Below are 20,708 nucleotides of genomic sequence, written 5' to 3'. Positions count from 1 at the left end.
TCCAGACAAGGAAAGAGGAGAATAGCAAAGAAGGAAAAAGTGACGGGAACAGAGCATACTAAATAAGAATAAGTAGGAAGGTAGATGATAGTCAGATGAGCTAACAGCTATGAAGAAAGTGGGCACAAAAAGGTTATGTTTCGTATCCACACTGTCCACATGGGCTTGCGTGGCTTTGATTGATTGGCTTCAATGTACGGGATATACGTGTTGGTGTCCGCAGACGAGGCTGGGGTTCTGCATTTTATTAGCCTTATTCTTCATTCAAAGCTCATCTATTTGCCTCTAACTCCATCGCTATTACTGTATTTGTACGGGAAAATTAGGGCTCTGTTATTTTTCCCTCTCCTTCTTATCTCTCTCTTTTATAAATGGTGTTGTTGGTAAAGACAAAATAAATCGACATTAATACATACCCAGAGCAACATCGCTTAATTTGCAGAGTAAAAAATATGCCGAGGTAAGATTTTGACGTCTGCTTGACGATCTGCACCCTTGGAATGTGGAATAAAGGCTATCTGGCATATTCTTGGCACGACCACGTTGTTTCAATGGAGATCCACCCAAAAACATGAGTCGTACTATCGAATGATGCCAGAAAGCAAGGAATAACACGATCTACGGAGGCTCCGGGTGTGTTGGTAAGTTCTGAACCAAGAAAGCTGTCTGCTCTCAATCTCTAAGGGCTACTATTACTTGCCAGTTAGTACTAATGGATATTCTACGGCCCCACTCGCTAGACTGCATACCCTACTCCGTAAATCTTTTGTGCTATAGTCGTGTGTTGGAATGCATATAAATCCCTCATGGTGCCTGAATTTAATGCTAATTGCGCTTGGGGATTGTATTAGTCCAATTAGCGGTGCTCTATGTTGCCTTCGTTTATTTTTATGTCATTGGGGTTGTCGAATTATTGAGAAAGGAAATCCGCAATTTAATGAGCCCTATCTAGGATTTAAAGCTAAAGTCCGCCATAAAAGTCAAGAAATGAACGAGAGTGAATGGCGGAGTGGGCGTAATGCCTTACCATTAGCGAAGAGCTATAGACAGTGTCTGTTAACTAGATCTTGGTATAGCAATATTCCTTTATTTCGGGGTTTGAATATTCTCATCGTTTTATATAGATCTACTATATCCAATAATTTATACATTGATTATGGTCCTTCTACGTCGAAATCCTGCGTAGAAGCAAGCCCCTGCCATTGATCACTAGGTAGCACCCCTGTTCCACTTGATAAGGTCAGAAGATCCTCGATTGTCGCAGAGGCTTCAAAGCACATGTTATTTAAAGAATGGTGGCTGTCCTGAGATAAAGAATTTAGTATTTCCGACATACTACCATGGCCCTGCAGTGATGTCAACTGGTCCTGGAACGGGTTTCCTTGTCCTTCTCCCTCATACACGTCAGCTATTTGCGCTTTCTGGATTAATAATTATGGATATCAAGATCTCACCAGTAGGATCATAGAGAACCTCTGTCAACCGCTGAAGAATGTCTCGACATCGATCTGTAACAGGGTCACCAGACACTAGCTGAGACAATACTGCAATGGCACGGTCAGGGTACAGCCTTGCCTTCCTTGCCAGCTGTTCCATTGTAAGACCCAAGACATAGTTCGATTTGCAGAGCCATAGCACTCCTATGATAGCTAAGGCCGCGTTGAAAACTATATTTGCATTAGATTAAGGGACAGCGGGGAATCAAAACGGGCTTGCTGGGCGCACACATACCATAGTGCAGCGAGAACCACCAGGCCTCAAGAAGATTAGTTCGCCAATCGGTGGCATAGACTAACTCATATATCATATCGATCGTGGCAATTGCTGACTCGGTGCATATCTCCAAGCTGTGCAGCCCAACTAGCGGAATTGTCTGGGATCCCTGTTGATCGGTTGTGTGGCGCCATGTTTCAATCATACTTGCCAGGGTTGAACGATGGAGAAGAGTGCGGATATTGTAGTATCGTAGAGAGATCATAACAGAGAATTTTCTTGAGAAGAATTCCGCGTTTGTTAGCGGCTCCTGCTGCTCATCATGTAATCCTGCTGCCGAGAGAATAGTTAGACCGTGGGGAAGTGATATCTGCCAAGCACAGAGGCTATCCTCCATTGACGAAATGTGAGAAATTATCTCGTTTATACTTAAAGACGTGCCAGAGTCCAGATTGTGGTCGAAAAGTACGTCAATAATCTTTGCTAGTTGTTTGTACAGAGCACTGGATGATTCGTTTTAATGACGGGCACAACCTGCTATATCGGTAAACTTACATGGTAGAATTGAGGCAGGAAACACTAAGATCAGCTGTTGTATTGTCCATGATGGTGGATGTATCGATGCAGGTATGGTTGGCAGGCAGCTCAAGCCTTATGTAGCAGTCTGGTATTGCGGCTGGTCTTCCAAGTGTCATACTCAAAAATCTAAATCGCACGAATTCTTTAGCCTACCAATACTGATATAATGCGAAGTGGAATTACTCGAGAACATATACCTGTCGATCATAACACACCCATACCAGGTGCGTTTGCGCGCCTCCTTTGCCAGCGCAGGCATATCTTTCAGGGCATTTTGCGAATGTAGACCAAGTTTAAAGGCTGCCTTAACAGTTAAGGTATGTACCGTCCAAGCCTGTCCAGGTCTATGCCTCCCATGAAGGTACTGGCCTAGGAGGAGAAGGAACTGCACTGCAGTGGACTATGAGTCTGTATCGTGCCATTTAGGGGCACAGGTGACAACTCACCATCTTCGATATTCTCACCATTAAATATTTCCTCGCCGTATAGATTCACTGCCCGTTGGTAACAAGCATCAGATTCAGTGATATAAGTTGCAACATACTGCTTGTTCGGGATAATAGATAGTTTGACCATGGCGAAAATCAGGTTCAGCAGTGCCAGCCATTTTCGCCTCACACTTAAGCAACCATTCTTGAGCAAACGGGTATATGTCTCCAGAAACGTAACTGGATATATGAAAGGAAACAAGATCCCAATCTCGAAGAAAAACTTCTGGACAAGTTCCGTCATTTCGTTGGCTGGTGGGAGTGAAAAGATATTTGCCTCCGAAGATTGTGTCCTCTCGGAGGCTGGGGTCGGATATTGTGCTTGGAATACGTCCACGTGAGATTCCATATTGGAGGTAGGTAGAATAGGCATATCCTTTTCCGGTGTAATGGCATGACATAAACAACGCAGAAAGTAGTCATTTGATGAAGGGCCTTTTGCACACCTGTTAATTGGCTGGCACTTGCAGGGAACGAAGCAGTTATACCAAGAAATCCAGGTTCTTTCTCATCGGTAAGGGAGTTTAACCCTATGCCTCGGACTGGGTTGTTTGTGTCATTGATAGCGCACTTAGCTTCAATATCGGATGTCTGCGAAGACGTCGATGCTGCCCCCAGATCATCTTTCATGGTAGCTAGAGTTTCTTCTATGCTTTTAACACGATCTTCTAGCGCTTGGAAATACCTATGACATGATAAGCCCCACAAAGAACACCTCCACAGTTGGACTAATGTCAGTGTCACGAACTCTTTCTGAATGATGACATTCTGGGTATGGTTTGGGGTGGTATATACACATTCAAACCCCAAACGACCACACGCAGAGCAGCTGGGGCGGATGCCATCGCACTAAGAATGTGTCAGCTTACAATTGCAGTCTAAGAATAGGATGGGGAGGGATATATATTTACCCGCGACTTTCGCAAACGACAGATATCACAGGCCAAGGCTACCCGAGACCGCCTGTTTGCTCGATTATTCTGAGCCATCTGGTTACCACCAGATCTTCTCATGTTAATCATGATCTTGGGAAAGGCTTGTTCTCACGTTGTGGACTCTTCTTTACTGGGCATATTTATACGGAGCCAACCTATAAAGGTTAATAGGCCACTATATACAGTGTTCCTGGTGGAAGCATGGGCCCTGTGCCTAAAATAGGACGGACAAAGATAACGAGGGCTCAGCCACTGCTGCCTATTCCACTTTCGGGTGGAGATGCGGATCGTTGACGCTTCATCGAGATGCATCCACTCTACCGAAAGCTAAATAAAGCACGCCAAGAAATCCGTGTGGAGAGCTAACATATTAAGGTACGGGTTGAACCTCCCCACCCCCCTAAGTATATTCGGATGTACGAACCACGGAGATGCTGCGTTCTTAATATAGACCAACCACGCGGGAGATCTACCTTGTGCAATCAACATGGGAATAACGATGGCGAACACTCCTCATACCTCGGTCCTTGAAAAGTATCATGATTGCTTTTATGGTACCTTGTGGCGGCGTGACACTTCACCTCCTGTGCCCAGCGAGGCAGTACGCTCATAGCTTTAGGACAAAGCCTTGGTAGTATTGCGAAAGCTTTTCAGGCTCACATGGATTATCAGATGCTTAAGATTCCAATGTTATGCAGGTGTATATTGTATCTCTAAATATGACACGAATTCATTGCGCCACATACATAATCGCAATGGTTAAAAATCAAAACAAATAAATCAGGGGACACATACGCAGGGTCTATCAACATAGCCTGGCAAATTGTCCTTCGGGTTTATTCCCATGTACAGTCCGGTAATGAATAAACATAGATAAAACAGCGCTAATTTCATTGCATCGCTCGTTAAAATCAGTATCGTTATAGAAGGTTCTTCAAGGGCTTCTGGATCTCGGGTACCACTGATGAGCCGTCCGCATGTAGTCGGCTCATTTGCGGGTCGTACAGTGGCTCTGTTGTGACGGTAGCTGGAATACGCCGCCCAAAGTACTCGATCTCAACTGTATGGCCCTCTGTTACGCTCGCGGGTAACCAGGCGTACGCGACCGGCTTTCGAACCGTGAAGCCGAACGCGGCGCTAGTGACATAGCCAACAGCTTTACCATTCAGGAAAACTGGCTCCTTACCAAGCACCATAGAACGCCCATCATTGACGGTGAGGCAGCGCAGACGCCTTGTGGGTGCCTGTTTTGAGAGACGCTGAATGGCAGCTTTACCCACATAGTCTTCCCTTTTGTCTGTCTTGATGGCGGAAGCAACGCCTGCTTCATACGGGTTGTGTTCGGTGGTCATATCGCTGCCCCAGGTTCGGTAGCCCTTCTCCAACCGCAAAGCGTTAAAGGCAGCACGGCCGGCCGCGATTAACCCGTGGCACTTTCCTGCCTGCCAGATTGCATCCCACAACCGCTGGCCGTACTGGGAACTGGTCTGGATCTCCCAGCCCAGCTCCCCGACGTAGGACTTCCGGAAAGCCGTGACTGGGATTCCGGCGATAGTCGCGTTCTTAACCCCGAGATAAGGCAGCCCCGTGTTGGAAAAGTCATCTGTGGTGATGGTGCTGATAACGTCCCAGGCGCGAGGGCCCCAGAGTCCGATACAACAGGTGCTGCCAGTAATTTCACGGACCTGGACCCATTGGCTCGGAGTGTGCTGTTCTTGGCGACGGCCTTCTCTAACTAGATATTCCAGATCGATGGCCGTGTTTGCTCCGATTTGGAAGACATCCTCACTGAGCCTTGATACGAAAATGTCACTGCGAATTCCGCCGTGATCGTTTAGGAGAAGAGTGTAAGTGATGGTCCCCGGCTTGGCAGTAATGTCGCCTGTAGTTAACCGTTGGAGGAGATCGATAGACCCCGGGCCGGACACCTCGAATCGGTGAAATGAAGTCATATCGTACATGGCTACTGCATTGCGTGTCTTCCAAGCTTCCACTGCAGAAATAGGCGAGTAGAACCGTGCTGACCAGGCATCTCGTCCGACGGGTTGCCACTGTGCCGGGAGATACTTCAGTAGCTCTGAGTTAGATTCGTACCAGAATGGACGCTCCCACCCCCCAAGCTCGAGGAAGAAAGCACCCAACTCTCGCTCTCTGTTATAAAAGGGACTAACGCGAAGGTTCCGGGGCGACTCCTTTGGTTGCATGGGATGTAGTATATCGTAGATCTCGACAAAATTCTGCTGCGAGGTCTCGCTGACGTAGTCACGGCTGAGTTGAATTTCTTCAAAACGAGAGAGCTCGCATTCAGAAAGGTCAATCTGGGATCGGCCTGTGGTAAGCACCTCTGCTACAGCGCGTGCCACACCAGCTGAATGTGTTACCCAGACCGCCTCGGCTACATAGAAGCCATCAACATTCGGTGCTTGTCCAATGAGGGGACCACCATCCGGAGTGAAAGAGAAAATGCCATTGAAGCCGTCGGCAATTTCTGTGTCGCGTAGAGCGGGCAACAGCTCCTGTGTCTCCTTCCAGGCTGGGTCGAAATCCTCGCTGGTGAACTCCAAGCGTGATGGCATATTCTTCTCATCGACGTGCTTGGAAGTTAATCCCAACGATGCGGCGACGACAGGCATGGGACGATGACCATAGTAGCCGATGCCGTATTGGCCGCCATGCTCGCGGAAATATAGATCATGGTCTTGATGACGTAGGATAGGCCGTACAGCATTTCGTCCATTCGGAAGATCATTGATGGGACGGCCAGCGAGAGCCGGCACGGTAGTTGTTTTCGCATACTGATGCGCTAGCGGAAGCAAAGGAATCGGCACACCGACCATGGCGCCAACTTCAACACCCCAGAAGCCAGCACAAGAAATTATAATATCGGCAGGAATGACGCCGTTGGGTATCCTCACTCCTGTTACCCGGCGACCACTTCGTTCGATGCCGGTGACAGGTGTAGACTCGAGATAGCGGACACCGGCATTGCGGGTTCTTTCGATGAGCAATTGTGTCGCGCGTGCAGCGAGTGCTAGACCGTCACTCGGAATGTGTAGGCCCCCTAGAACCTTTTCCTTATTTAAGAGAGGATACATTTTGAGGCATTCCTCGGCATCGATGAGGCGTGCCTCGATCCCCCACGACGAGGCATAGCCGTGCTTGCGCTTAAGTTCTTGAAGTCTCTCAGGTGTCGTCGCCACTTCCAGGCCACCTACTTGATTGAAGCAATCGATAGATAGCAGCTTTTCAACGGTGTAGCGGGCCAAATTGGTCATGGTCTTCGAAGGAGTGGTCTGGAACACAAGACCTGGAGCGTGTGATGTCGAGCCGCCCGGCATATGCAACGGGCCTTGCTCGACAACGGTGATGTCCTTCCATCCGCGCGAGACCAGCTCGTCAGCGATGTTGGTGCCCACGATACCGGCCCCAATAATAACAACTCTTTGTGTAGGCGCCATGTTGAGAAAAACGCTTGATTCGCTATTCCAATCTGTCGAGACTAGGCCATTATTTATTCATCGACAACCATCGATCCAGGCCGGAGGACACGGCTATCATGCCGCTTCCCCGCCGCCCTTTCGAAAGTATGTGTGAGATAAGGTATAAGCTCCATCACTATCGAAGTGAAGCCGCCGGGCCGTATGCCGACGGATATCAAGTAGAGGTACGGGAGTAGATGGGAGAGTATACCGGTCTTGGTCATGGGGTCCTTTTTGCTCGTTTTGGTCTAGCGAAATCTTAGTCACTCTCCGGATTCTGGATAGGATTACCCTTTTTGGAGTGAACCGATCACGTGAGCTTAACCCCCTTGGGCCAATGCGCCTGTGTGTGTCCGGATTCGGTTTAGGCGCCGATGGACTGTATAACCCCATGGGGCGTTGAGCAAATAGCATCCCTGATTCTATCTTTATCAGTCTTTCAGTCCAAGGGTCCAAAGTCAAATGACGACGGTAAGATTTGGCGAGGCCTGGCCATAGATAGTGAATGATCTCCGGAAACTTGCTGTAGCGGCCCGGACTACCAAAGTCCACTTCGTATAACGGCCTATCTCTGATTGTGTAAACGTAATGCATGTATTATATGAGCACTGGACTTCATATCATTGCTGCATTCCTCTTGTTTTTCCAATCTAGAGTGGGGTGTTATACAGTCTAGCTCGTTTGTCAAATAGGTTGCCTATGTTGGATGGCGATTCTGTACCGTCGGTCCGCCCGTTATCAGTTCAAGTGGAGACTCAGCTGATATTGGCCGTCCACGAGCCGAAGTTACAATATATCCTAAGAAAGGTACTATGAAAGACTCGCCCCTCCAGAAAGCTACGTTCTAGTGAAGTCAATTCTCCACCACTATCACTGTGAACATCCAGCAACGCTCTTAACCCTATCCAACCCATGCCCAAAACCATGCTACACAAGACCACAGGTAGACTACTGTTGTTCTTCAGTGTATCATTCTCAACGATTGTGGGCTACCTATCATCGAATTGACCAGGATCCTGGACAAAGGACAAAGGACATGAGAATCAGCACCGTATAGTTAAGGTAAATATTTTCCCACTTTCGTGACCCATCATTTAGGACTCCTTCGGTCATACGGTACACATAAGGTTTTCCCCATGTTTACATTTCGACGGCTCTATCAACCTCCACCGCCTCTTCGCTATTCGGTGATTTGTGTTAATGAAACCAACTGAAAGATGGCTTTCACTAGCCCCCAACAGGCACTTGTCCACCAGAACCTGCAGAAACAAAAGGCTGATGACTCGGGGTTGTCTGGTGACTCTGGTCCATTGGGGAGCAAAATGAAGAACTTGCATTAGCATGTACACACAGCACATATAACTTAACACCTCGCAGATATATTTCCAATATTACACCTTAGCAACCATGTTCTCGTTGGAGCACTCATATCATCCTGCCAACGGCTCTAAGCCGTCTTTCACAAATACAAGCCATCATTACCATTTAACATCTCTAAGCTTTAGCGGAACGTGAAGCATCCGATGTCCGGCTTCGGTTGGCTTCGGCAGCTGTCCTCCCCGGATATTTATTTGAAGTGACTGGTGGAGCAATCTTGGCTCTGCCAACTTCGCGTCTCGTTCCTGCCGCAGAGACACAAACTCCTCCTCAGTGATTCCGTCTCTCAAATGTTTGTTTTGACTCTTGTGATCCTGCACGCTTAGCCAAGGTATCGGGGTTTTACGGTCCTCCGGTGGATAATCATGGCCTGTCCAGATCTTCACGTGGTCTGGCAAGCTAAGAAGTTTACGTCCGGAGTTGAAGAGGCTTTGTGCACTTCCACCAGGGAAGTCACAGCGCGCAGTACCAATATCTGCGTGGAACAAAGAATCCCCACAGAATACATTATCTAAAAATTGTCAGCAGATCCGGATATCGAAAAGAATTCTAGTGAGAATCTTACCTCCAATTTTATAGCCTAAATGGTCTGGGGTGTGACCGGGAAGGTGCATGGCTGTGGCTACCAAATTTCCAATCTTGAACTTCTCATCGTCATTAAACAGTGTGTCAAAAACAACACTGTATTCATCTGGTGGAACTGCGTATCTCTGACCGAATAATTTCTGCACCTGCCCGATGCGCTTGCCAATGCCGATCGATGGCTTGTGGCCATATTCCTCCATAAGGCGATTCTGGAGATAAGATGCTGCAGTGAGATGGTCTGCATGGGCATGAGTCTCCAAGATTCTGTCAACCTTGTATCCCTTTTCCTTGACCAGTGAGAGCAGTGAATCGGCGGCGGAAGTGGTAACGGTTTGGGTGGCTGGGTCATAATCCAGAACTGGATCGATGATTACAGCAGCCAAAGTGGATGGGTCAGAGACCACGTATTGCCATGTACCTGTCTTCGTCTCAAAAACGGCGTGGATGGTAGGTTCCCCGGTCGCAGTGGCTTCCGTGCTGTACGAAGCTCGGCCTTGGGCTACAGCTTGTGGGGTTTTGGTCGTAATTGAACGTATAGACCGTGAATTATTAAATAATAAGGTGCGTCTATCATCCAACTTGCTTTTTAGTGAAGCTTTTTGAAAATCGGTACTGACGGCTGAATGGTAGGTTTTGGTGGTATATGCGGCCCTCTTCTCGGCATGTTGGCAAAGAGAACGGAGCGGCCTCCTAAGAGTTGTGGCTCGAATCGAGTTGGCCATTGGCCCAAGTGAGCCCAAAGCAGCCTGGGAAGTTCTAAAGGAGTTCATTATGATGTTATGTTATGATGGAGCATTAGAAAACATGGAATATGTACAGAGAAGGGCATTTACGATACTTAAGGTTGTCCAAGTTAGGGTTCCCGGGGTCCACTTATTCCGGAAAGTGGCAAGCGCTGCAACCGTCCGATTCTTCGCCGACCGGTCCACGTGCTGTCAGGTACATAAAGAGCAGTCGGCGATCGAACTTGTCCCGCCTTGTTGATAATCTTATCCATCGCTCTCTCCGGTGTTACTCCAATTCACCACGGACGGTCATCGCCCCAGTCCTTTAAAGTGACCTGGCCATTTCTCTTCTAATTCATTTTTTCTTCTCCAATAATCTCTACTTTCCGTCTCGCACAATCCATTTTTCAGACATGTTCCGCACTCGAGTAACGTCAGCAGCTTGCGCTGCTGCCCAAAAAGTTCCAGCTGCACGAAATTTCGCAACGGCTACACCAGTGAGCTCTGCTTCTCGGAACCACAAGGTTGTGGTGATTGGTGGTGGTACTGCTGGTCTGTCTATCAGCCATCAGCTTCTTAACTCTGGCAAATTTACTCAAGATGACATTGCTGTTGTCGACCCGGCAGCATGGCACCATTATCAGCCCGGATGGACTTTGGTTGGGGGTGGTCTTAAAACCAAGGAGGAGCTGCGCAGGCCAATGAACAGTCTGATTGATCCTAAGCTCAAATTTTACAACGACAGGGTGTCCACGTTTTCCCCCGAGGAGAATCTTGTTACTCTCGGTAATGGCGACAAGGTCAACTATGAGCAGCTAGTTGTGGTGCCCGGCATTAACATTAATTATGGCAGCATCGAGGGTCTGCCCGAGGCTCTGGAGTCTCCAGACGCTCCTGTCTCGACTATCTATGGTTACGACACATGCGATAAAGTCTTCCGCACCGTCCAAAAACTCCAGAAAGGTGTGGCTCTTTTCACACAACCTGCCGGTGTGGTCAAATGTGCGGGCGCGCCGCAAAAGGTCATGTGGCTTGCATTGGACCATTGGAAGAGAGCCGGCCTCTACGACCCTAGCAACCCCTCCAATTCTGCCATCAATATCAGCTTTGCCACTGCTCTCCCAGCCATGTTTGGTGTGCCTAAGTACAGTGCTACACTTGAGGCTCTGCGGAAGGAAAGGGGCGTCGAGGGACTCTTCCAGCATGACCTCGTCGCCATCGAAGGCAATACAGCCACTTTTGCTCGTCTCGATGGACAGGAGAAGGTTAAGAAACAATTCGATCTGCTGCACGTTGTGCCCAAGATGGGCCCCCATGCATTTGTCAAGAACAGCGCTCTGGCAAACGAGGCTGGATTTGTCGATGTTGATGATAGCACCATGCGTCACAAGAAATTCTCTAATGTCTGGTCTGCGGGCGATGGCTCCAGTCTTCCTACAGCCAAGACGGCTGCGGCAATTACTTCCCAATCACCCATCCTTGTCCGTGGTTTGCTTTCCACAATGGAGGGCAAGGAGCCCGAAGGCAACTATGACGGCTATACCTCATGCCCTCTCCTGACAGAGTACGGCAAGGTTCTTTTGGCTGAATTCAAGTACGGCGGACAGCCCAAGGAGACTTTTGGTAACTTGCTCGGTATCGACCAAGCCACTCCTCGCCGTGCATTCTATCATCTGAAGAAAGACTTCTTCCCTTGGGTGTACTACCAAGCCATGGTCAAGGGCAAATGGGGCGGTCCTAAGGGTTGGCTTAACTAGAAGAGCCTGGAGCTCGTGTGTACTATACTTCTTGAGACAACCAAATACTGGAAACTTCAAAATTAGCGAAAATTACATTTTACAATCCATGTACATAATGATCTACAAAATTGTATAAACTTGCTCCTGAAATCTTCAACTCAACAATGGCCCCCTTTTGTTTTTCCTTCGCTTTTTTGTTTTTCTCCCTTCGATGTTCGACTTTTTCCGTCCTCCTTGATTTTTCAAATCACGTCATTTGGTAGCCGAGATCGGACCTGTCTTTTTGGTGGGTCCACTACGGCCGAGAACCCTGGACGGGTTGCCGAACCACATTAAACCCGCTTCCTTCATTTTCTCCCCCGAAACATCATCTTCCCCGCGCACATTTGCGGGGAACGGAGATTGATAGCTTAAAAGACCTACATGGTATATATTGCTTTAAAATATCTTCTTTCTGTACTTTCTAGCATGTATTCCGTGGTCTATACTAGTAGTCATTCAACCCTCCCCTCCCCTCCCCTCGGGCGACAAATAATGTTATCGTCCGAGAGAAGTTTCGCCCATTTCAGTCGGCCGAAAGGGATTATTCACCTTTGACATCATACCATGTCATGGTCATCCTGATGCTCGCGAACAACGCCATCATCAATCGCCGATTGATACAAGTTTTGGAATATGCTATAATGGCTCGGGATATACAGGGGACATGAAGTGGATGAGGTCTAGAACGCGGATATATTGACTGAAAGAATTCGAGATTTACGTGGAAGTATGCATTGTAGTCAGATGCCATATCCAACTAAACCATCGGGGGGTAAAGATTCATGGTCAAGTATGGGCTGTCAAGGTGCTCATACCTTTGACAAGCGCAGTATCGTGAATTGGTTGAATTATTAAACTAGGTCTGATTGGGAAAGGATTGAGTTAAACGGTGAAGGTATTTGGGATAGATATAGTAACTTTATATTACTTATGTTTATATATTCAATCTCAAATTGTCTGTTCAACCTAGAAACCCCCGATGGTCTAGTTGGATATGGCGTTCGGCTGTAATGGTATACACATATAACCGAAAGGTCGCCGGCTCGATTCCGGCTCGGGGGAAAAGGTCTTTCTTTTTTTGGGCTTTTTTTGCCGGCCTGATAGCGTAATCTGGCAGAGGACTTTCTATTATTTCTACAGATACTTATAATAGTTGCACCCTTTATCTACCAGGGTAGATATTTTTGTGCAAGCATGATTTGAATTATAAATCTGAGAATTAAATTTTCAAAGCCCAGATGAAAACCCACAGTACTTACTTCTTGCCAAGAGAATAATAACAATGGAATCAAACATTACATATTAATATAAAATGAATATACTTAAAACGACCAGACTGATGGCATATACATGTTCACTAGCAGGTTGCTCTTCGAATTGCCTGGGCTGCGTTACGTTCTGTAGCCCGTGTTCAGTTCATTAAGCTTAATGTACCCCTCAAGGAGCTGATTACGATGGTCGGTCGATGACCAGGTCGATGTAGGACGATGCTGTTAGTTTGAAATCTAACCAAGTCATACTAACTGAAGAACAAGGAACTTCACCGTCAAGCGGTCCGCTTTGATAAAACCGGCATAATCAGCTCAATGACTTGTTACTGGTGACACTTAAGTTCTTCAAGTCCCAAGTATAAATTAGGATCCATGCTAGTCTTGAAGGGTAATAACTGCTTCCAGACTGGTGGGTATAGTTGGTGTGGACCTAAATTGTAGGGCTGATCAGGGTATACTGAGGTCTCTCTTTTTACAATCAACTGCATCAGTCTTAAAGAGAATGTCATCGTTGGTCTAAGTCTATATTATCTTATTACTTATATGTTGTTGGATATAAGGACGGCATATGCCCCTATATAGCTCTTTAAATGTAACGTAATGCCGCAATTTCCAGCTTGATAAGGAGTCACTGTATCCAGCCAGTCTATTAGTACTTGCGTATCACTCGAAGAACGAATATAGATGAAGAGGGATTGAATGGGATGACACCCTGTTGCTCGACTAGTGATGTTCTGTGTAGATTCCAGCTAGGGCATACTTCTAAGTCACCAGAAGACTCGTCCCGAATGAGAATATCCGAGATATGCCTTTCGCGACAAGAAACAACTTCCTGGTTTCAGGTTAACGTTGGTATAGTTAATGAGTTTCATAATTGCTTTATACATATTTTATTTGGAATGCAAAGAAATTTCGTCTCTAATAAGAAAGATTCACTCAAGATTGATATATTTATCTTCTACAGTACCACATTGATACATGCTTGCAGCAATACGCATAGTAACGACCTATACTATTCCGCAGTGGTGAAGTTTTATCAGTCCTTGCTTAAGAAAAATGAAATACAATTGAATAGGCATACTTGGAAACACAAGTGTCTACTCAATATACTCGGTAAACTTGTTGTAATTTGTGTAGAACTGTCCGATGTCCCGAGTGGGTCGTCTTGGAGCAACACCTTGCACTCTATACAAGACAATTCAGCCAAATGATCAGCGAGTACGACCCAATGCTTCGATGAATTTCTCGTAAAATTACGTACATCCATCTATACATATTATCGCTTTTTCTGCAGGGTGGTCTGAAGCCAAAATGCCAAGTTTCAAAGGTGGAAGTGCCTATCGGTTCCGATGTTCATCGTCGGCTCCGCTGTAACATTACACTGGACTGCGGATCCGATGGTATTGCCCTCGAACTATTTATCTCTCCTCGTCGCCCTTTCGAGTCACCCAGATTCTCAATTTTTTACTCACCCAATCATTGCAAGCCCTATATTTCCCCCTTTGTTTAAAAAGATACCAAGATGTTCAACAATCCTACTGTCATAATTGTGCCGGGCTCATGGCATTGCCCGAAACATTACAAATACCTCATCAACGGACTGGCAAAGGTCAACTACGAAGCTGTCGGTGTGGCATTACCGTCTGTTAACTCAAGCCCTCCCCATGCCAGCTGGGATCAAGATGCCCAAGCCGTCCGTGAGGTTATCATGAAGAGCCTTGACAATGGCAATGATGTCATTGCGGTCGCGCACTCGTTTGGTGGCGTTGCCATGTCTGAGGCTGTGAAAGGGTTGGGCAAGGAAGCGCGCGAGAAGCAAGGTTTAAAGGGCGGTGTTGTGCGCCTGATCTACATGTGTGCTATGGCGCTGCCTGAGGGTCAGACTCATGTTGGTCAGATCCAGCCCCAGACCCCTGAGGAAGAGGAGCTGGAGCGGCAACGCCAGGAGCTACAGGCAAAGTACGGGGGCATGCGGTTTACAGAGGTATGGTGGATGGCTCCTATACAATTTGATTAAGACGTGCCCTTTTCTTTGGATATAGGTGCTGATTACTGGAGTTATCTTACTAGGATGGAGCTATGCTTTTAGACAAGGAGGTCATTCGAGATGTTTTTTACAATCGCTGTGATCCCAAAGATGTGGATGAGGCAGTGGAGCTCCTGGGCTCATTTCCAACAGGCCCTCTCACTGTACCTGTGACTTACACGGCCTACCGCGAGATTCCTAGTACATACATCGTCTGCGAGAATGACAAGGCCCTAGCGCTATCTTATCAAGAGAGAATGATTGCACAGGGCGATGGTGTTTTCCACGTTGAAAGATGCCAAGAGGGACACTCACCGTTTTTGAGCAATCCGACTTTTGTCGTGGACTGTATTCGTCGTGCTGCTGGAGAGAAAATATAACGGATGATAGAACACATGAAACGTTGGGTACTATATAGATTGGCTTGCAACAACTTGACATCTGTGAGCCCGGGAAGTGGGCGAACCTGATTTTCAATGGGTGTCAAACTGATAACACTTCCGTATAACTCTCTTTCTAGAATTCCTGAGAAATTTACAATACAATGAAGAAGCCGTTGCAGATCTTTACAACATATTGATGTATAAGAATTGGCGATAGGGCATGTCACCTGACTGGTACGGTGCCCGGTTTGTTCCGAAGTCAAATCTAACCTTACTTTGTTCTATACCCAACCTGCTGCTGCAATATCAATATCCTTGCTCTTTTAGCGATAAATCAACAGGTCAATATTACAAGTACTAGATCATTGGTGCAGATGCCACCTTCCACCGCACCCACAAGGCGCCAGTATTCAAGTTGCGACGCATGCCGACGGTCGAAACGGCGCTGCTGCTTGCCACCTGACAAAGATGGGGAGCTTCATCCAGTATGCACTAACTGCAAGCGCATAGGATCGCCTTGCACATTTGATTTTGCTAAATCTCACTCACGAGTAATAACGCGAAGGAGCCGAAGGCGTCATGCACCAAGGGCTACTTTTTCTGGGGAATGCGACTTCTCAACTCCCACCTTAGAAAACGCGGTTGATGCAATCCATGACAGCCAATCGCAAGTGCACTCTATAGCAGATCAGGACATTCTTCTGACGTCTTGGCTTAACATTGATCTTAACCATTGCCTTGATGACAATTCCACACCTTTTCTACACAGCACGGACTTCCCCGACATACTTGCGGATAACGCAACACTAGCACGACATGATGATGGGATTGCCACTTCTCTTTTGACGCATCGCTCGGACGCAGTACAGCGTCCAGTTCTGTATAATACACGTCTTAACATCGGCAGCTCGCCTAGCAGCCCCCTCCATCTGCTTAATTCTAAATTGAACGCAACCATTCTTGATCAATGCCTGGCCCGCATCCATGATACGATCGTTACGGGTTGCGCGTCCAGGTTTATAGGCTATGAATGCAATCTATACAAATCTCGACATTGCTACCAATTAGAAGATGGTGACTGTGGAAGCCCGCAGGACCAAAAGCCTGTGCAATTAGATCCTATTTCAAAAGAAAACGTATCTATAACGCAGGATGCTAGCTACAGAATGACAATATTGGGGGCTATTCGTTTTCTAGACCATTTCAGCGACCTTTATGGCAACAGACTGACTGTCTCTGCTCGAAGAAAGTCAGATGCTGTTTTGAAAGCAGTGCTCAGAGCATTCTCACTTCAGTGGCTCTCGCCTATCAATTCTACCACTGGTGTTCATTTGACAAACAACCATAGCAGTACTGTTGGCAGAGACACGCCCCGCGATTTATCGATGGACGCTTTCTATGACAGTTGGTTTCAAGCACGATCGCTTATCAATAGTGCGCTTTCTGTTCAATCCTTCAGAGTTATATATGCGATATTAATGTTCGATGGTATTTCAATTCCAGCGAAGGCGAGCGGCGAGACTGTTGTAGCCCATGAATTTCTTGAGGTGGGGTTGCAGAAGATGAATTGCCTGACTGGGCTTGTTGAGCAATACTGTACGAACCTGGGGCCGCATTCTATATATGGTCCTGTCATGGACGCTAGCTTGAGCGTAGTGCGATGGTGTGGCCATGTCCGTGATATAGGGGCAGCACTCACAGCAGATCACGTATGCAAGCTTTCTGACGTTTCAGGTAATGACAAAGGTAACTGGTTCGTATCTTGAACGCCAACTATTTTACTAAGTATCTCTTAGGTCAAGCGACCTCTTCCGGATGCGAGCCAATGTCGCCTTCTCTTTTTCATCGGAGCTTCAATCAAGACTTTGATGATAGTGTCCCCGGTATATGTCGCGCAGCAGCCGCGGAGGCTTTCCGTGTCTGGAAACAAATAGTTTCAATAAAAGGATCCCTCTCTAGCCCGATCAAGAATGACATTGGATCATTTCCAAACCTATCTGCGGATATTACCTCGACGGTCACGGCAGTTGGTAAATTCAAGGATGTGTTTGGCTCTTCCTTGGACCTCTGTATAGGAAATCTTGGATATCTTTCCATGCGCTCAAGATTGTCTTCTGGTACGTCACGCATATGGCCATGGCTCCCCTTCGATATGTTCAACTTAATCGCCATTCTAACCAATATGGGACAGTCTCCATTGCAATGTTCTGGAACCTCGGTGTCTTTGTTCTCATGGAAAGTCTGGACCCTACTATGAAGGGGCTAAACCCACCTTGCACTCACAGTGTCTTTTCAAGACTACAAACATACACCGAGGAGGCTGCTTTATTAGTAACACGGGCAGCAGAGCGCGTGCTCTCGCTTCCTTTCGAGGAGATCTTCAACCTCCAGAACGGCGTTAGTGCTGAGGCTTCGGTACTCTCCTACCATATCACCCCTACGCTAGTAGCGGCTACCTTCCAAAAGGCAGTCGAGAATATACTTAGTATGCAATTATATGCGCCTTGTGATGTGGGCACAGTAGAAGACAGACCCTTAAGTCTCTATACTGACTTGAACTGGAAAAAACATATCGACACCATCCTGAAAGCCCTTGTTTCGCTTGATGCTACGATTGGTGGATTACAGGCCTCAAGTGTGGCAATACAAAGTCTAATGCGAAATCATGGGGATATTATATCGGATTGTTGGTCGTGCGACTTTGAGACTTAACCACTGTTTGATCTCAATAATGGCCTATAACAAAGGACTGAACCAAAAGCGCTCGATAATCTTAGGTGTACCTCCCCAAAAGCTGGGTTCACATTAGAAGAAAGTTCACATCTTCTAGTTAACTGCATACAGACCACGATCCTTTCGGTCAGAAATCACGGGACTGTATATGTTCCCTATTGCTTTCAGCCATCCTTCTTACACCAAAATTGACCTGTTTTGCAATGATGGCAATGCTCTCTATGATAGCCGTGTCAGTTATGCAAACCTTTCAAGTCTCAAAATCAGATAGCGAAGCTCTTACCGAGAAGCAGCTTGGGAAGACTGCGCTAAGTTGAAGAAACACTCAACGTACGCCACTTTGCGTCGGATGTTGCGAGAACCTCAGCCGCCTTTGCGGCATGTTCAACCGCATCAGGGCCAATCAAAAGTCGTAGCGGAGGTTCCTCTTCATTCGACAACCTAAGAATAATGTTTGCGACCTTTCTTGGTATGGATGGTTCATTTCCTAAATTTTCCCGGCGCATATCGGCCATATAGCCCACGGTACTCTTGTACGGTTCGCTCACTGGGGGAATTTGCATTGACGAGCCAGCCCAGTCAGTCTTCATGCCACCAGGCTCCACCACGGTGACATTGATGCCGAACGGTGCCACCTCTCGCGCAAGCACGGTCGAGAAACCTCCAACTGCCCATTTTGCACATTGGTATGCTGAGAGACCCGGCACGCCGAGTCGTCCACCAACCGAGGAAATCTGGAATATGTGGCCGGACTTTTGCTGACGAAGGATGGGTATGACCGCCTTCGAAACGTACACAACCCCGAAGAGATTCGCATCTACTTGGGCCCGGAAGTCATCGATATCTATATCCTCGATAGCGACTGAGTTGGCGTACCCTGCGTTATTGACGACGATGTCAATTCGGCCAAACCTGTCATGTCCAGCCTTCACAGCCTTGATCACTTGGTCGTTGTCGCTGACGTCTAGAGCTAGGACAAAGACTCTTTCGCCGCCATATTTTTCTGCCAGACCTGCGAGTTGCTCTGGCCTTCGGGCAGTTGCGATGACAGAATCTCCAGCGTTGAGCGCAGCTTCAGCTATGGCGAGGCCGAGGCCACGAGAGCATCCAGTGATAAACCAAACTCTGGTCATTGTATATCAGCTAGTAAGAATGAGCTGTTTAAATACAATGCAATTGAAGCAGGGAGGCTTAAAGGAGATTTTGATAATTCAGAGTGCCTCTGCCAACATGTAGGGGCACCATTATATTTATAGACTCTCATCTTACCAGTGTACTCATAGATGTGCGGGTTAGTTGATTCATACGGCCACAAGACGACGGAGATAAGGAGCTTAATTCCATTCTCCGCCGCACGCCACAGTCAGGATCAGTCATTGTCAGTAACTGGTCTGGAATTATAGGTTTCTGAAAGGCAATCTGTGAGGATCCAAAGGGAGCCGGTTGGTCGTAGTGCGAATAATGCTTAGCACTTTTCAAGATGTTCATAGTTGCGATAGCCCCTTTTCCATAGAAATCATACAGCGCTCTGTAACGACATTCACCCTATTTGGGGGTATTTCCCTCGCAGCACTCTTCCCATCATCGAATAGTCAAAACAGGTCTATTCCTCTTAAACGTACACTCCATCAATAGCTAAGAGTACAAGCAAAGCAATACAGGTTCACCAGTCAACTACAGTATCCATCTGCTGCTGCTCAGTCCTCTGTTCCATCGCATCATGAGCATGCCATGCACCCTGCGTCACTTCCTGTTGTCCTCCATCATCCCCCGTAGTAGGCCACTCAGGATCAGGAGATGTAGGTCCTCCAGGACTCCTCGCAACAGCCTCATTGCTAGCTCTCCACTCATTATCATTTGGCGCAGGCTGCGATTGTTCATCCTGCGGCCCCGTGTATTGCGTATTTTCCTGCTGGGACGGGCCTGAACCCCACTCATCGTCCACATCCTGCTGTGCCGGCTGATTTCCACCACCACTACCAAAGCCCGCCGCATTATTATCGTCCGCAGTCTGCCCTGTCTGTTGTTGCTCTTTCTGTTTCCTCTTTTGTTTATTCGACATCCGAGACTGATCCCTCGGTCCCCCCGATCCAGACCCCGGCCGATTATCCTGCCATTCATTTGGTCTACTCCTCCCCCTCTTCCCCTGTCTCGACATCATCGATGCCACCCGTGGAGGCAGAGACATAGGCGGACACTGAGACTCAGAAGGCCCAGCCCCAGGAGGCCGCGGCGAAGGACGCCGTGAAGGAGGAGCACGGGAACGACCACGCACAACAGTGACTTGAATCGGGGTGGTAGCTTGAACCTGAGCCTGAGCCTGAGCCTGAAGCTGGGCTTGAGATTCCGATATACGTCTCTTCCGTGTCTTTGCACGCGCAATGAAGAGCTGTGCTCTTGCTTGGGATCGCCACCGCATGGAGTAGAGGTATACGATTCCGGTTATTCCGAGCAGGATTAGCACTATTATGGCTATTATGATGTTGTTGTTCATTTTGTTTTTCTTTTTGAGCGTGTCTGTTTTGGCTGGGTTGTTAGTTTGATTGGGGGGTTCTTTTGTGAGGGTTTGTTTATTGGTTTAACTGGTTGGTTGCTTTTGGTATGGATGGGGGTTGGATTTAGAGACTGGGATT

General features: G+C 47.4%; 8 protein-coding genes and 1 non-coding gene across 9 annotated transcripts; 4 read left to right on the top strand and 5 right to left on the bottom strand.

Moving 5' to 3' along the window:
• Positions 1–1,073: 1,073 nt before the first annotated feature.
• BDV27DRAFT_129459 (transcription factor domain-containing protein) lies at positions 1,074–3,833 on the bottom strand. The gene is made up of 9 exons (XM_032067202.1): positions 3,692–3,833; positions 3,529–3,629; positions 3,269–3,465; positions 2,739–3,215; positions 2,490–2,682; positions 2,269–2,418; positions 1,732–2,216; positions 1,455–1,667; positions 1,074–1,387 (listed from the first exon to the last, which is right to left on the bottom strand). The coding sequence occupies exons 1-9, from the start codon at positions 3,800–3,802 to the stop codon at positions 1,155–1,157; spliced, it is 2,160 nt and encodes a 719-aa protein (XP_031926851.1). The 5' UTR covers positions 3,803–3,833; the 3' UTR covers positions 1,074–1,154.
• A 608-nt stretch (positions 3,834–4,441) lies between these two features.
• BDV27DRAFT_129458 (uncharacterized protein) lies at positions 4,442–6,480 on the bottom strand. Its single transcript, XM_032067201.1, has one exon. It carries the CDS (start codon positions 6,346–6,348, stop codon positions 4,636–4,638), a length of 1,713 nt encoding a protein of 570 aa, XP_031926850.1. The 5' UTR covers positions 6,349–6,480; the 3' UTR covers positions 4,442–4,635.
• Positions 6,481–8,070: 1,590 nt separating this feature from the next.
• Positions 8,071–9,990, bottom strand: BDV27DRAFT_129456 (MBL fold metallo-hydrolase). The gene is made up of 2 exons (XM_032067200.1): positions 9,137–9,990; positions 8,071–9,082 (listed from the first exon to the last, which is right to left on the bottom strand). The coding sequence occupies exons 1-2, from the start codon at positions 9,924–9,926 to the stop codon at positions 8,673–8,675; spliced, it is 1,200 nt and encodes a 399-aa protein (XP_031926849.1). The 5' UTR covers positions 9,927–9,990; the 3' UTR covers positions 8,071–8,672.
• A 154-nt stretch (positions 9,991–10,144) lies between these two features.
• On the top strand, positions 10,145–12,033 carry BDV27DRAFT_3732 (FAD/NAD(P)-binding oxidoreductase). The gene has a single exon (XM_032076466.1). The coding sequence runs from the start codon at positions 10,295–10,297 to the stop codon at positions 11,636–11,638; it is 1,344 nt and encodes a 447-aa protein (XP_031926848.1). The 5' UTR covers positions 10,145–10,294; the 3' UTR covers positions 11,639–12,033.
• Positions 12,034–12,635: 602 nt separating this feature from the next.
• Positions 12,636–12,724, top strand: BDV27DRAFT_t125. The gene has a single exon. It is a non-coding gene; the product is annotated as a tRNA-Tyr (tRNA).
• Positions 12,725–14,267: 1,543 nt separating this feature from the next.
• On the top strand, positions 14,268–15,612 carry BDV27DRAFT_129453 (alpha/beta hydrolase). Its single transcript, XM_032067199.1, has 2 exons — positions 14,268–14,917; positions 15,004–15,612. The coding sequence occupies exons 1-2, from the start codon at positions 14,456–14,458 to the stop codon at positions 15,337–15,339; spliced, it is 798 nt and encodes a 265-aa protein (XP_031926847.1). The 5' UTR covers positions 14,268–14,455; the 3' UTR covers positions 15,340–15,612.
• Positions 15,613–16,508: 896 nt separating this feature from the next.
• On the top strand, positions 16,509–18,054 carry BDV27DRAFT_158466 (uncharacterized protein; the record flags this gene model as incomplete). Its single annotated transcript, XM_032072689.1, has 3 exons — positions 16,509–17,088; positions 17,139–17,459; positions 17,534–18,054. 3 exons carry the CDS (start codon positions 16,509–16,511, stop codon positions 18,052–18,054), a joined length of 1,422 nt encoding a protein of 473 aa, XP_031926846.1.
• Positions 18,055–18,186: 132 nt separating this feature from the next.
• BDV27DRAFT_3710 (uncharacterized protein) lies at positions 18,187–19,288 on the bottom strand. Its single transcript, XM_032076460.1, has 2 exons — positions 18,359–19,288; positions 18,187–18,294 (listed from the first exon to the last, which is right to left on the bottom strand). Exon 1 carries the CDS (start codon positions 19,206–19,208, stop codon positions 18,384–18,386), a length of 825 nt encoding a protein of 274 aa, XP_031926845.1. The 5' UTR covers positions 19,209–19,288; the 3' UTR covers positions 18,187–18,294; positions 18,359–18,383.
• A 450-nt stretch (positions 19,289–19,738) lies between these two features.
• BDV27DRAFT_158464 (uncharacterized protein) lies at positions 19,739–20,569 on the bottom strand (the record flags this gene model as incomplete). The annotated part of the gene is made up of 1 exon (XM_032072688.1): positions 19,739–20,569. The coding sequence occupies one exon, from the start codon at positions 20,567–20,569 to the stop codon at positions 19,739–19,741; it is 831 nt and encodes a 276-aa protein (XP_031926844.1).
• Positions 20,570–20,708: the final 139 nt, after the last annotated feature.

Source organism: Aspergillus caelatus (assembly GCF_009193585.1).
Source record: "Aspergillus caelatus strain CBS 763.97 unplaced genomic scaffold BDV27scaffold_105, whole genome shotgun sequence".
NCBI lineage: Eukaryota > Fungi > Ascomycota > Eurotiomycetes > Eurotiales > Aspergillaceae > Aspergillus > Aspergillus caelatus.
This window is presented reverse-complemented; position numbering and strand designations above follow the sequence as displayed.